Raw genomic sequence first — 12,542 nt, 5'->3', positions numbered from 1 at the left:
TGAAGGTTTGTGGTGGAATTTCTTCAAAGCTTTAGAGGCTAGAATCCTTAGAGCTTCACTGATTTGTGGCTCATTGAGGTTTCTGGAGGCTTTTGAGCTTGATTCTAGTGACCTTTGAGATCTGGACAAGTAGTTTGGATGATTTTGCTTCGAATATTGTCTGTATTCGAGGTTGAAGTTTTTGAAATTCTTGGAGGCTTTGGGGTTTGATTCCGGCAGAGCTTCTAGATTTCTAAACTCAAGATATCTTCTTTTCTTTTGTCCTCCTTCAATGTCTTAGGAAGGCTTCTATTTATAGGAGTTTAGGGGTGGGTGAGCGACACGTGGCAGAGTCTGATTGGTGACACTTGTCACAGCCTGATTGGTCCGCTTATGTCATCGCTTACACGTGCTGGATCGCTTGTATCATCGCTTACACGTGTAGGGCTGTTTGTGTCATTGCTTACGCATGCTGATGCAGTTTCATGCCTTTATTTCAATGACACTTGGCAAACTTCTATTGGTTTCTGAATAGTGATGGCAAAACCTAGCAGCAGTACGTGGCGCTTCGTAATTGGTTGTATTTTGTGGACTTGGTAGTATGATGTGTCAGCTTGTGATAGGTCGGGAATTTTCCCTCTCTACAATTGTAAATAACCAATGTTTTTAATTGTTGAAGTTAACAATGCTACTTTTTGGAGCTCAAAGTTTGTAATTGTTAGAGCTCATAGTTTATGTTTTGTTTTAGGTTTTTTTTTTTTTTTTTTGGTTGGATCTTGAAGATTGTAATTGTGGAACTCACATTTCATGCTATTTTGTTGGAGCCCAGAGTTTGTAATGGTCAAAGTTCTTCCTTATCTTTATTGCTACTTTGTAGCAAACAATCTGTGCAAATTAGAAGAATAGTATCTTTTTTAAGGACGAATAGTATGTTGTTGTGCTATTGGCCTGGAGGAAAAAAAGTGTGTATATATATATATATATATATATTAATCTATGTTGTTATTGTTATAAAATCTCTAATAGGGGCCTAGTGCAGTGTTGTAGTTGCTGCATAATTGGTGCAGTGCTATAGTTGTTGCATAACTGGTGCAAGTGTTGTAGCTGCTGCAATGCTGTAGCTACAGCTTACCATTAAGACTGTTCCAAGAACTATTCTATCAAATGTTTTTGTTAGAGCTTTAAAATACCTCAAATATGCTTGTACACCATAGCTGGATTAATCCAACAATTTTGTAATTTTCATTCTCTATATCCTTGAACTATGTTATCCATGAAGAGACTTCCAACATTAATGAAATTTTTTTACTGAGCTAAAAAGTATATTGACAAAGAGGTAAATATATCTAACTGAACATTTGACATAAGTGAATCCACTATAGTTGCTGACAAAAGATTTTCATAAGATACATTTGTCTTTTTTTTCTTCTCCAAAGAAACTTAAATACATTTTCATATATCTACCTCAAGTTGGTCTCATATCTACCTTGAGTTTGAGGGGGCTGTTAACGTGTATTAGGGTATGTGGGCTTTAGGCCCACCTTGTTTACTTGTATTGCACATTTACTATCATAAAAAATATATATAGCACACTTACTTGTACTGTACACTCTGCCTTCTATATAAAGGCACTCATGTATATTCTATTACTTGAGAAATACAATACAATCATTCAGTATTTCTAATAATTTAAAATAAAAAGAGATATCCTGTTAAATTTTTACTGGAGATAAGCCGGACCCACAATTTTTAATCCTAAAATATCGACTTTTTATTTATTTAGAGTAAAGTGCCACGAATTTGTGTGATATTGAGAAAGGGTTTATTATTTGCTCCGCGACACTCACTGCCGCATGCAGTTTTAAATTTTGATATTGGCGTGTAAGTGTATTTATTTATCTCATCTCCTTTTCATATATGTATGTTTCTCAAATAATAATTAAAAAAAAAAATTGTGTAACAGAGAATGGGTAAGAGAACACTCAAACTCTTGCCAACTCTTTATCAAATAAAAGAAAAAATCTTGCCAACTCAACCTAACCCAAAAAAAGACGTAAACCAACTACCCAATCAAAATCCGTTTGGGGCATAAATGTAGAACCCTCCAATTCCAAACCGAATCGCCCATTCAAACCGGAGAGAGAGAGAGAGTGTCATTACAATATACAATTACTACAAATTAACAAGAAAAACACTGAACTGGGGAACCGCATTTCAAGGCGCGGCCACCAGAAGCAGCGGAGAAGATCAGGCATGGCCGCTGCTGCCTCCTCCTCCTCTTCCAAATTCTCGCCGGATTCCCCTCCGACACTTTCTCTGACACCCGATCAGTTCAAGCAATGCTCCGAAGCTCTCTCCTTCTTCCGCGAAAAGCTCCACATCCCTCACACCATCACCCAGGAATTCGCTCACTTGCAGGTTCACCGCCAATACTTTCATTTTCGTTTAAATATAATGTTCCGCTTGCACTTTCGGAAACCCAAATGATAATAATAACATTAGTAATGTGTTTCTTGTTGGGATTATCAAACCTTAAAATAAAAAGACATGAATCTTAATGAATCTCATGTTGTGATGGGAGACAATTTATTGTGAGAGTTTGTTAGCTCTTATGTATAGAGACAATTTATTCTTTTTATTTTTTTATTGGGTACTCTAATTTCTCTTTTATTCAAGGTGAGGATTGGATATCTTGGAGTTTAACCAAGGATGGAAAATTGGGATTTAAATTCTAGTATGACATCTTGAGGGGTTCAAAGGGTGTTTTTTTTTTTTTTTTCCTTGGCGAAGCATGTGGGGAGCTAGGACTATGGTGCCTCATAAGGTATCTTTCTTCAAATGGGCAACAACTTTATGTAAGATCTTGACTGTTGATAATTTGTGAGAGCAGCTCATGGTGATTTTGGACTCGTGTTGCATGTGCAAGAATAGTGAAGATAAGGCGGAGCATCTTTTTCTTAATTGTTCTGTGGCTAGAGATCTGTGGTATCTTGCGTTTGCTTTATTTAGAGTAGCTTGGGATATGCCAAAGACGACTGTAGTTCAAAAGCTGGCTTATTTGCAAGGAAGGTTCCATTATTATAGGGGGCTTAAAAGTTTTAAAGCCTGCTCCTTTATGCATTTTGTGGACTATATGGCGAGAAAGGAGTAGTAGGACTTTAGATTTGTTGAAAATCTTATTCATGTTTTCAAACAATTCTATTTACAATCTTTGTATGATTGGATTAATGCGTTAGGCAACATTGCTTTTCTATCCTTTTTAGATTTCCTAGATTTGTTGAATTTCATATTGTAATTAGTTAGGATTAGTTTGTACACACAAGGTAATCCAAATAGTTCTTTGTTTTAATAATGTTTCTTTTAATTGCAGTACTAAGCTGTGTTATATGGGATTTAGATTTCCTAGATTTGTTGAATTTCACATTGTAATTAGTTAGGATTAGTTTGCACACACCATGTAATCCAAATAGTTCTTTGTTTTAATAATGTTTCTTTCAATTACAGTACTAAGTTTTGTTATATGTGATTCCAGGCCAACAGAATAACACCATCTGAGAAGAGGAGAAGCTGTACCGTGGCTCTTGATAGTGTCAATTTGAGCAAAAATCGCTATTCAGATGTCATACCATGTATATGTCGTTGTTTTCAAATAATGTTGCTCATATCTCTATATTCACATGCTAGGTTTGAAGGGCAAATATAAGAGTGACCAGATTACTGTATTTTTGTTGATTTCAGTTGACAAGAATAGGGTTGTTCTTAACTCATGTAAGGATTACAGACCGGCAGCAAGGGGCTACATCAATGCGAGCCTCATCACGGTAGAAACTAATATAATAATGTTTAGCTGGTAATGCCTGTTAGGAGTTTATATGGAGTTTGGATGTTCTTGGTTTGACCCTTCAATATTTCTCTTAATTGCAGACCTCTTCCTCCAAAAACATTTCTCAGTTTATTGCCACACAAGGTCCATTGCCACAAACTTATGAGGATTTCTGGGAGATGGTAATGCAGTACCGTTGCCCTGTGGTTGTGATGTTGACTAGGTTAGTCGACAATTACAAGGTACTTCACTGTGTAGAGTTTAAGGTAATTTTTTGTAATTTCCAGGATTTTTTATCAGTGCAACTGGGGTCCATAATACCTGGATAAGTAGTCCATCAAAAAGGTTTCAGAGTTTTAATTGGATTTGTAAATTACTGTTTCAAATGAAGATCTTTCATATTTAGATCTTGCCTTCTTATCCAAGGCATGCCTGTTGCAACTAAATAAATTTGTTGTGAAATATCAAATATCATATGAAGGATTAGTAACATCATCTGTGTTAGTTGATGGGTATATTTACAATGAAAATGGGAAGGGTGAAAGAGTTAGATCTTGTTCTTGCTAAATGCAAACTCTTAAATTCATTAAAGAGCCTCACAGAACAAATTGCACTGATATATTTTTTATTGATTTTATTACACATGGGAGGCCAATTTAAAGGCTCTAGAAACTTATTTTTCATGTAGAAATATTCATAAAAATATCATAGAAAACTCTCCACCACTTGAGCTAGTCACCTTGCCCCTTCCTTCTCGAAGGCTATCAATCTCAATAAACCCTTACTCAGCTGTATCAACCAGACCCCATTGATGTTACCTCCATCTCTGAACACTAACTCGAATGTTTTCTACTTTATGTGGAGGATTTGTGAATCCCCTATACCATCACATTACCTCAGGCTTCTCTTCCAATTTTTAGCATCTACATCCCCATTTGAACTATGGTTATTCAAAAGGTACCATTTTCTGACCTATGATACATAACTTTCTCTGAACCCATTAACTGCACAAGTAGAGGCAAGCAAGCATCTTTTGGTTAATTAACACCTGAAGAATCCTTTGTATGTTTTCCAATGAATATATTGCTGTTATTAACTTTGAGGTGGCTAAATATAAATTTACATATCTTATCTCATTCTTATTTTTCAGGTGCTTTTCTGAGTTTAAATTTTATGTGCAGATGGTAAAATGTGGAGATTATTTCCAAGCTGAAGATGGTCCCAGGGAATTTGGTAATATACATATAGTCACTAAATGGATAAAATCTACTGACACTTCAATAGTGTTGCGCCATTTGGAGGTGAAATATAAAGAGGTTAGATGAGTTTTTTAAAAGAATGCTGACATAATGCAATTGATGCTTTTAGGATTGTTTAGGCATGCCATATAGGGGAACAATGTGGTGAGCTATCAGCATGGCCAGAGATTATTTTGCAAGAATGAGAATGCAGGCATTACACACATACACACACGCATGCATGCACATGTATGTATATAAATGGAGTGCTACCCTAGTAAAGGGAATATGTACAGGATAAAACAACATGTAAATAGAAAAAAGACTAATTCCTAAGATCCAAATCTCCACAAACTCTAGTGTGCATCCAACCATAAGGAAAATGAAGGAACAAATGCTTCTACTCCAAAACTATGGGAGTTTCCCTTCCTCTGCACACACACTGCATAAGACATAAATCCACAGGCTTCCAAAATTTAATGCTTGCTTCTCTCATAAGTTTCTTTTTTGTAAGGTTAGATAGAGCATATCTATTCCCTGTTATGACTAATGTGAGTTATCATAGATTATGCCAGACATAAGGCTCTTGTATTTGGAGATCAGGAGCTTCCTGCGTAAGTGTCATGAACAAAGAGATTGTCAATGATAAGATTACAATCGATTACAACTAGTTTATTAGTGTGGCATTTAATTTAAGAAAGAGTGTGCAATCAAGATAGGTCATCACTGTGGACGGAGCTGGAAAACCAAAAAAATAAATGTAGAACTTAGACCATTTTGGTGGACCAAGGGTGAATTTTAGTTTGCATACTCTTTCTTAAGGTAAGTGCTGAGCTTATTTTGTAAAGATTTAAATATATATATATATATATATATATATGTATATATATATATATATATATATATATTAACCAATACTTACTGTACTTAATCCAAGGTTGTACTTTGCTGTGATGGTAAGTACCCTCCATCCCAGTGATGTGTCCAAGTTCGAGTTTGAAAATCAACCTTTCTAAAAATTGGGGTAAGGCTACTTATCAATTACCTCTCCTAGAACTCCTAGAATTGGGACCCTAGTGCATTGGACCATTGGTATGCCCTTTTTAGTTACTGTAGTTAATCTCTCCCAAAAGGATTTCTTATGTCAGCCTTATGGAGGGACATTGTTTCAGATGTAATGCATGGTGCTTATTTACAAACAAGGCCAATGAGCTTGAGCCCTGGCACCTCCTCCCCTTAAAAGTGTTAGGTGGAGGATTAGGTCAATGGATTCAAGGCCCACTGGGTGCATGTGTAACTTATCCAAAAAAAAAAAATTAGAAACAAGTATACTGATATTTTATTTATGCTTGATCGTTGCAACTTTACAGCGAGGGAGAGTTTATTTTACTAAGAGAGTATGTCATTTATAGATAAGGATTTCTGAAACAACTGGAGATTGCTGAAGCTATTTTTATGTTTGAAGTTAGTGATTGAGTTGTGTTTCTACAAGAAAATAATGTTTAAAGAATGTAGAGGAGAGGAGAGAGGTTTCTGGCAGTTGGAAGTGAAAGTAGCTTCATTGTAGAAGTGACTTAGAGATTTGTTGCTAAAGAGAACATGCTAACTTGTAAACTTTGGAAAGAGAGTGAAGTTTGGAGACTAACAGATCTTTTTACAGTTGGTGAAAATGGAATATATTATTTGGAAATAAAAATGTAGACCTCTTGCTTGAAGGTTCATGGTTGAGACAAAAACCTTTACATCTCACACGTACTATGCATTTAATAGCAAACCATTTGAGAAGGTAAACAATTTATGCGAAGCTTTTTGTGTTGGGTATGGAGATGAGAGTGAAAATTGTGTATTTAAAAGTGATAGTATGAGTATGTGGAATTTAGACCACTTTTCAAAGGTTTTAAATTTTATTATATTGTTATCCATTTGAAAGAGTGAAAGATTGCTTTTTGAAGAAAGAACTGGTGAAGGCACTAGGATAGCAGTTGTTGGGTGGGCCAATTGGTGATTGTGTCTTACCTCTTGCTGTTACGGTTGTGGGGCCGATGCAACAAGTGTGGTCCAGAAAATATTGATTGGGGTGAATTTGAAATAAGTTCTTATGCTTTATTATCCTTTTAATCCCTTAAAATGGAGGTAATGAATATTAGAAATGTAGGCCAATTTGGTTGGTGAGGAGTGTGTAAAATGAGAATATGTCTTGGCTTGTACATTCAAGGCCCTTGTGGTGATTTTCACATAATAAAATTGCATTTCTTGAGGGTAGATAGATCTTACATTATGATTTCATTGCTAATGAATATTGAGGCCTAGAAGTAGGAACCTTGGGTAAATCTGCAAGTTGGATGCAATACAGATTGTTTAGTTTGAGTCAAGTTATCTTAACATATGTAATTAAGTCGGTACTTCATTGTACAAATCATACTGAAATTTGGCTGCTGACTTAATATCCAGCTGGCAATCTTACATTGTTTTACTTTTAAGCATCTTTAGCCTCGTGTGGATGTTGACTGCAATCTTGTGATAGAATTGGTTTAAGGAAAGTCTAGACTCTAGAAGTTGAGAAGAGGGTCCTTTTTTTTTTCTTATATAAATGTTATCGAGGAAAGAACATATTTGTGTAAAATTGTCTTGTGCATTTACAGTGTGAAAGCACAAATTAGAGAATATTAAACCAGAATTCTTATTGATGGGTGTCAAGGTTTTAGTTACACAACTAGGTTTGATATTGGGTGTCTGTTCACAGAGACAGAAAGATGGGGGTGTTTGTGGATATTGGGTAAGATTTTCTTTAAAAAGTTAGATTGAAAATTTGTAGAAACAGATTTGGGGAGGATGAGAGAGGGAAAGGGGCGCTGCCAGAGGAGGTGGATATGAGCTAGAAAAAAATAATAAAGTATGATGTTGCATCTCAAAAGATGCAATAGGAGTTGAATTGTTCGTCAGGAGAGGTCATGCATCCAGTGTCTGTCTTACTTCCATTGAAGCTTTAAAGAATTGGAATTTTAAGGTTTGAAAATATTTTATTTGTTAAGCGATAATCAGTCTGGTTTTGGTTGGAGTACTCAATGGCATGGGGGAAGAACCAATTGGGCCTTTTCATGAAGTGTGTTTCAATCTTTGTGAGTAGCTGCAAATAGATCAACCTAATGCCTAAGCTTGATGGTACAATCTTCTTCTGTTGTTCTGTGTTAAGCAAATTTTTTTTAGAACTGCTCCTTCTAAAGCTCTCTCTTTCCCTGTCTCTCTATCTATCTCTACCCCCCCCCCCCCTCTCTCCACTTGGAGAATCTGTCTGTATGGAAAAAAAGATCTGAAGTGATCCTTTAATCTGTACAACTGGCCCATCCCAAATAGTCTATACATGTAAACAGAGATGATGAATCATCTCCTCAATCCTATGTGGGTTGGCTTTTGGTGTTCATGTTGTTGCTTGTAGATATTTGCCAGATAAAGAACCACAACCCCCCCCCCCCCCTCTCTCCATCCTCTCTCTTTTTCCAAAAACAAAAAGAGGGAAAAAGAGAAGGGAGAGAGGATTGGTTTCCAACTCTTTGAAAAGGCTGGTGGTTTGAATGATTGGATTGTCTTATTTTAACAGCTGGAAAGTGGTCCCCCCTCCTTGCCTTCTGGAGTGCATATGGAAAAGACTAGCCCTTATGTTCCTTTTTTGCCCCCCCCCCCCCCCCCCCAGAGGCCCCCTTTCTTCTTTTAGACGTAAAAACCTGATCTTAAGATCCATGGAATCTAGGATCTGTATGTAACAGAGCCACGGAGTCTCCCTCCTCTTCCTTCTATCATTTTTGTATATAAGCTTTGTGCATAGGAAATGTCCATTGCTCTAAAGGCACTTTTAGGTCCTTGTCGTCTCATTATGTGGTGTTTTCCCTTTGAGGTGTTAGCTATACTATTTATTTTTCCTTAAAAAAAGCTTGCAAAAAAGCAACACAAGATACATTGGGAGCCCCTTATAGTATGCTCTACGGTCTATATGCCTTTAGCCTCAATTAATAACAATCACCAAATAAATTTACTATTGAACATGCATTCATTGTTTGATTATTTGGTAGGCTTATTGTTTAAATTGTCATTAATGACCCACCTTTTGCTATGGAAATGTGCCGAATCACACTTTACTTATATTTATTGTCATTTATATTGCAGTCAGAGGAAGAACCCATGTCTGTTCTACATATTCAGTATCCTGAATGGCCTGATCATGGGGTTCCAAAGGACACAACTGCTGTGCGTGAAATTTTGAAAAGAATATACCATGTACCACCCAATCTTGGCCCAGTTGTGGTGCACTGCAGGTTCAGCTCATCAGCTCATGTTTATGCATCTAAATATGCCATGATGATGCTATGTAAATCATTTGTACACATGTCTGAGACTCTCTCTCTCACAGTGCAGGTATTGGGAGAACCGGAACATATTGCGCAATTCATAACACAATTCAGAGAATCCTAGCTGGAGACATGTCTGCTTTAAATCTTGTTAATACCATAACCATGTTCAGGTCTCAGAGAATTGGAATGGTCCAAACACCGGTATAGTTACTAATTTTTCTAATAATATGTTACTAATTTGCATGGTAATCTCATATTATGTAATCCTTTGTTAGACTGTTCTGCTGGCCCCCAAAACTGATTTTACACTTGATGGCTTAACCTCAAGAATTTGTGGTTTTTCCCAAATCTTGGACTATACAAGGTTTCTTTGTTTAACCAACTCCTAACTGTGGAATTTAAAGCAAGTAAAAGCAGTTCTCACCATTCAATTGCCCAGACCAGACCGAGGAATGCAAAAGACCAGATCAATCCAACCATGGTTCGGTCGGTTTTAATTCTCTGGTTAACAAAGTCACGCACTGTACAGGAGCAGAAGTGTTTCGAGTTTCATTCTTGCTCCCCACTCCCTCCCATCTAAATGCTCTTTTATTTTTCCAATTTTCTGCCTGCCATCCTCTTTATCACATAAGGAAGATAAGGCTTTAAGTTCTCTGCTGATTAAGATTTTTGAATATCATCTCGTTCTCATTCCAAAACCTCCCCCCCCCCCCCCCCCCCTTCTCTCTCCCCAAATCCTTTCTCCTTTAAGACATTCTGACTCTGCGCTACTCCTAATTCACTCTATTAACTCTCTGTTTGTTAGGATCAATATCTTTTCTGCTATAAAGCAATCGTTGATGAACTAGAAGACCTAATCTCAGATTTCAACACAGAAAGGAGCTCAAAATGGTATGTCCATTCATGTCTTAAAATTTGAGCCTTTGTGTAGATTGTTCACTTAAATGGCCTACAATCCTTTTAATAGAATGATAAATTTTACTCCTTTGACTCTGATTCAGTATATAACTTTTGCTATATGATACTTTATAGATCATTTATTAATCCAGATGCCTTTCATCTAATTCTTTGGGCAGCTAGATTAATGTTTGTTCCTCATCAATAGTACCAAATGCTGAATAAGACTGAGAGGAATCTGCTTGATGCATATTTCTCCAAAGTTGAAAAAATATGCAATTGTATGCTTCTCCCAGTACGTTTACATCCTCCAGCAGCTGGTATGGTGCCTTATCATTATGGTGGAACTTACAAGCATTGCTGAACCATTAGTTTTATTCTCCTCAAATCCCTCGAAGGAGCTGAATAATTCAAATGTTCCTGTTATATCAGTTCTCTGCTGATTGTTAGAAAAATGAACTGACTTGTAGACAGTGCAGGCTTCGTGATTCTCATTGAGCTTATACATTTGACCTGACTGTTTTCTGTTAAGACCAAGAAGTTCATCCTGTATGTTAGATTTACAGTAATGGACAACTTTATGTTGAAATGCCCATTAGTACTAGAACTGAAATGGTCTATACTTTATAAGGTTCTCTATTAGACAGTGGTCATTATTACTAAGACAAGATTATATGTTTTTGTTGACTTTGATTTATCATCTTTCATTACAAAGGATAGTCTTCCTGTTCTAGAGTGCTCTAAAAAACTCCACTATCCACTAAGGAGCTTTGTGAATGTGGATTACAGTAGCTTAGGTGATACTATCAACATGGAAAGTGCAGTTATTCTTCTTATTTCTATTATACTTGACCAAGTTTTCTATACATAATTATTTTGTGTTTTGAATTGCAAAGGATTTGTGCTTAAAGCTAAAAATTAATGAACGAGAATCCAAGAATCAGGGTGGTGATATTTACCTGTGCCCATTTGGTATTTAGCGCTAATTCTTCATTTATTGGACAGAAAGGATGGTGCTATTTGGTCTACTCATCATTTGATCCTAATTTCTAGTTGAGTTAGACCTTCAATTTAAAGCACCATTCTAGATTGCCACTAGCTCTATGTCTTAGCATAGTAAATGCGTTGTTGTTGTTGTTATTATTATTATTATTATTATTATTATTATAAGGCTCATATTAACCGGTGTCCGTAGAGCAATTGTTGATAGACTATTTAAGGGAAGTTTTTATATCACTTTTATGGAAAAATTTTAAAAAAAAAGCTAACAAAACATTAATTGTCTTTTTTTTTTTTTTTCTTTTTCCATATAAACTCTCTTAAAATAGTTCATTAACAAATGCCCTTTAGAGCATTCGTTAACTTTTCCCTTATTATGAAGTACTATTTCACCTTTTAGTTAGATTCTTTTACACCCTATCCAAAAGACATCTTAAAAAAGAAATCCCTTAATTTTGAAATCCTTTAAACCGATAGTGTGATGGATTGATAAAGTTTTATATACCTTGCTAATATAAAAGTGAAAAAGTGAGGCTTTGATACCAAAGAAAAATTAGTTAATACCGATAAATTGTGTATAACAATTTATAATCCTAATGAACCAATTATCTTTTACCCTAACTTGGGGAGGAAGCCTTTCCCTATCTCCTCTCCCTTATCCAAACCTGGGTAAAGCAAGTTTAAGGTTCAATCTAATTGGAGATTCATGAAATTTGGCGTTATTTGTATCAGGCTGAGCCCAACTAACATAATTAGTAGGATTGGGTGGAGAAACTCAAATCTTTGTGCTGTGAGTATATGCTCTCTAACCCAGCAGAATGTAGTTTTTTTGTGTGTCCAGAGATATGGCAAAAGCCTCCTCCATCCAGGTCCCAGGAACTATCAAGCTAAACATGGATGCTACTGTCTCCTACTCCTAGCTTCAAAGCTGTTGCAGAGTGGCAAGAAATGATTCTAAAAGCTTAGGCAAAATTACACACTTCTTGTAATCCAGCTGAGGCAGAGGCACCAGGAGTTGAATGGGCTATCAAGTTAGCTTCTTTGGAATGGTAACAGGTTATTATTCTTGAGAGTGACTCGAAATTTTGCATTGATGCTTTGAATGGTTAAAGCAATAGCTTCTGGAATATCATTATCATCACAACTCTGATAGTCAATGCTTTGGAATTCAGGAAATCTTTTGTTAGTTGCTCCTTTAATTGGGTTTAGACTATAGAGGGCTCAACTCTATTGCTCATGCATTTACAAAGGTTGTCTCAC

At 36.2% G+C, this 12,542-nt stretch overlaps 1 protein-coding gene across 3 annotated transcripts; it reads left to right on the top strand.

Moving 5' to 3' along the window:
• Nucleotides 1–2,053: 2,053 nt before the first annotated feature.
• LOC142621915 (protein-tyrosine-phosphatase PTP1) lies at nt 2,054–12,310 on the top strand. 3 transcript variants are annotated; one of them, XM_075795292.1, is made up of 9 exons: nt 2,054–2,397; nt 3,512–3,608; nt 3,718–3,800; nt 3,904–4,044; nt 4,984–5,118; nt 9,202–9,350; nt 9,446–9,587; nt 10,192–10,277; nt 10,467–10,997. In XM_075795292.1, coding segments are annotated over exons 1-9 (999 nt in total). In that variant the 5' UTR covers nt 2,054–2,232; the 3' UTR covers nt 10,468–10,997. The 3 variants fall into 3 exon arrangements, with proteins under 3 accessions (XP_075651407.1, XP_075651405.1, XP_075651406.1); XM_075795290.1 differs by lacking the exon at nt 10,467–10,997 and adding an exon at nt 12,107–12,310 and having other exon boundaries at nt 2,088–2,397; XM_075795291.1 differs by having other exon boundaries at nt 2,088–2,397; nt 10,463–10,997.
• The last annotated feature ends 232 nt before the right edge of the window (nt 12,311–12,542 follow it).

This window comes from Castanea sativa, chromosome 1 (assembly GCF_040712315.1).
Source record: "Castanea sativa cultivar Marrone di Chiusa Pesio chromosome 1, ASM4071231v1".
Lineage (NCBI taxonomy): Eukaryota > Viridiplantae > Streptophyta > Magnoliopsida > Fagales > Fagaceae > Castanea > Castanea sativa.
The sequence above is the reverse complement of the archived record's forward strand: the minus strand, read 5'-3'. Positions and strand labels throughout refer to the sequence as shown.

Bases quoted from the DNA above. Each gene is read 5' to 3' on its own strand.
- LOC142621915 (XM_075795290.1), top strand. From the start codon at position 2,233: ATGGCCGCTGCTGCCTCCTCCTCCTCTTCCAAATTCTCGCCGGATTCC. The intron at 9,351-9,445 runs GTTCAGCTCATC...TCTCTCTCACAG, and splicing joins CCAGTTGTGGTGCACTGCAG to TGCAGGTATTGGGAGAACCG. The intron at 10,278-12,106 runs GTATGTCCATTC...AGCAGAATGTAG, and splicing joins ACAGAAAGGAGCTCAAAATG to TTTTTTTGTGTGTCCAGAGA.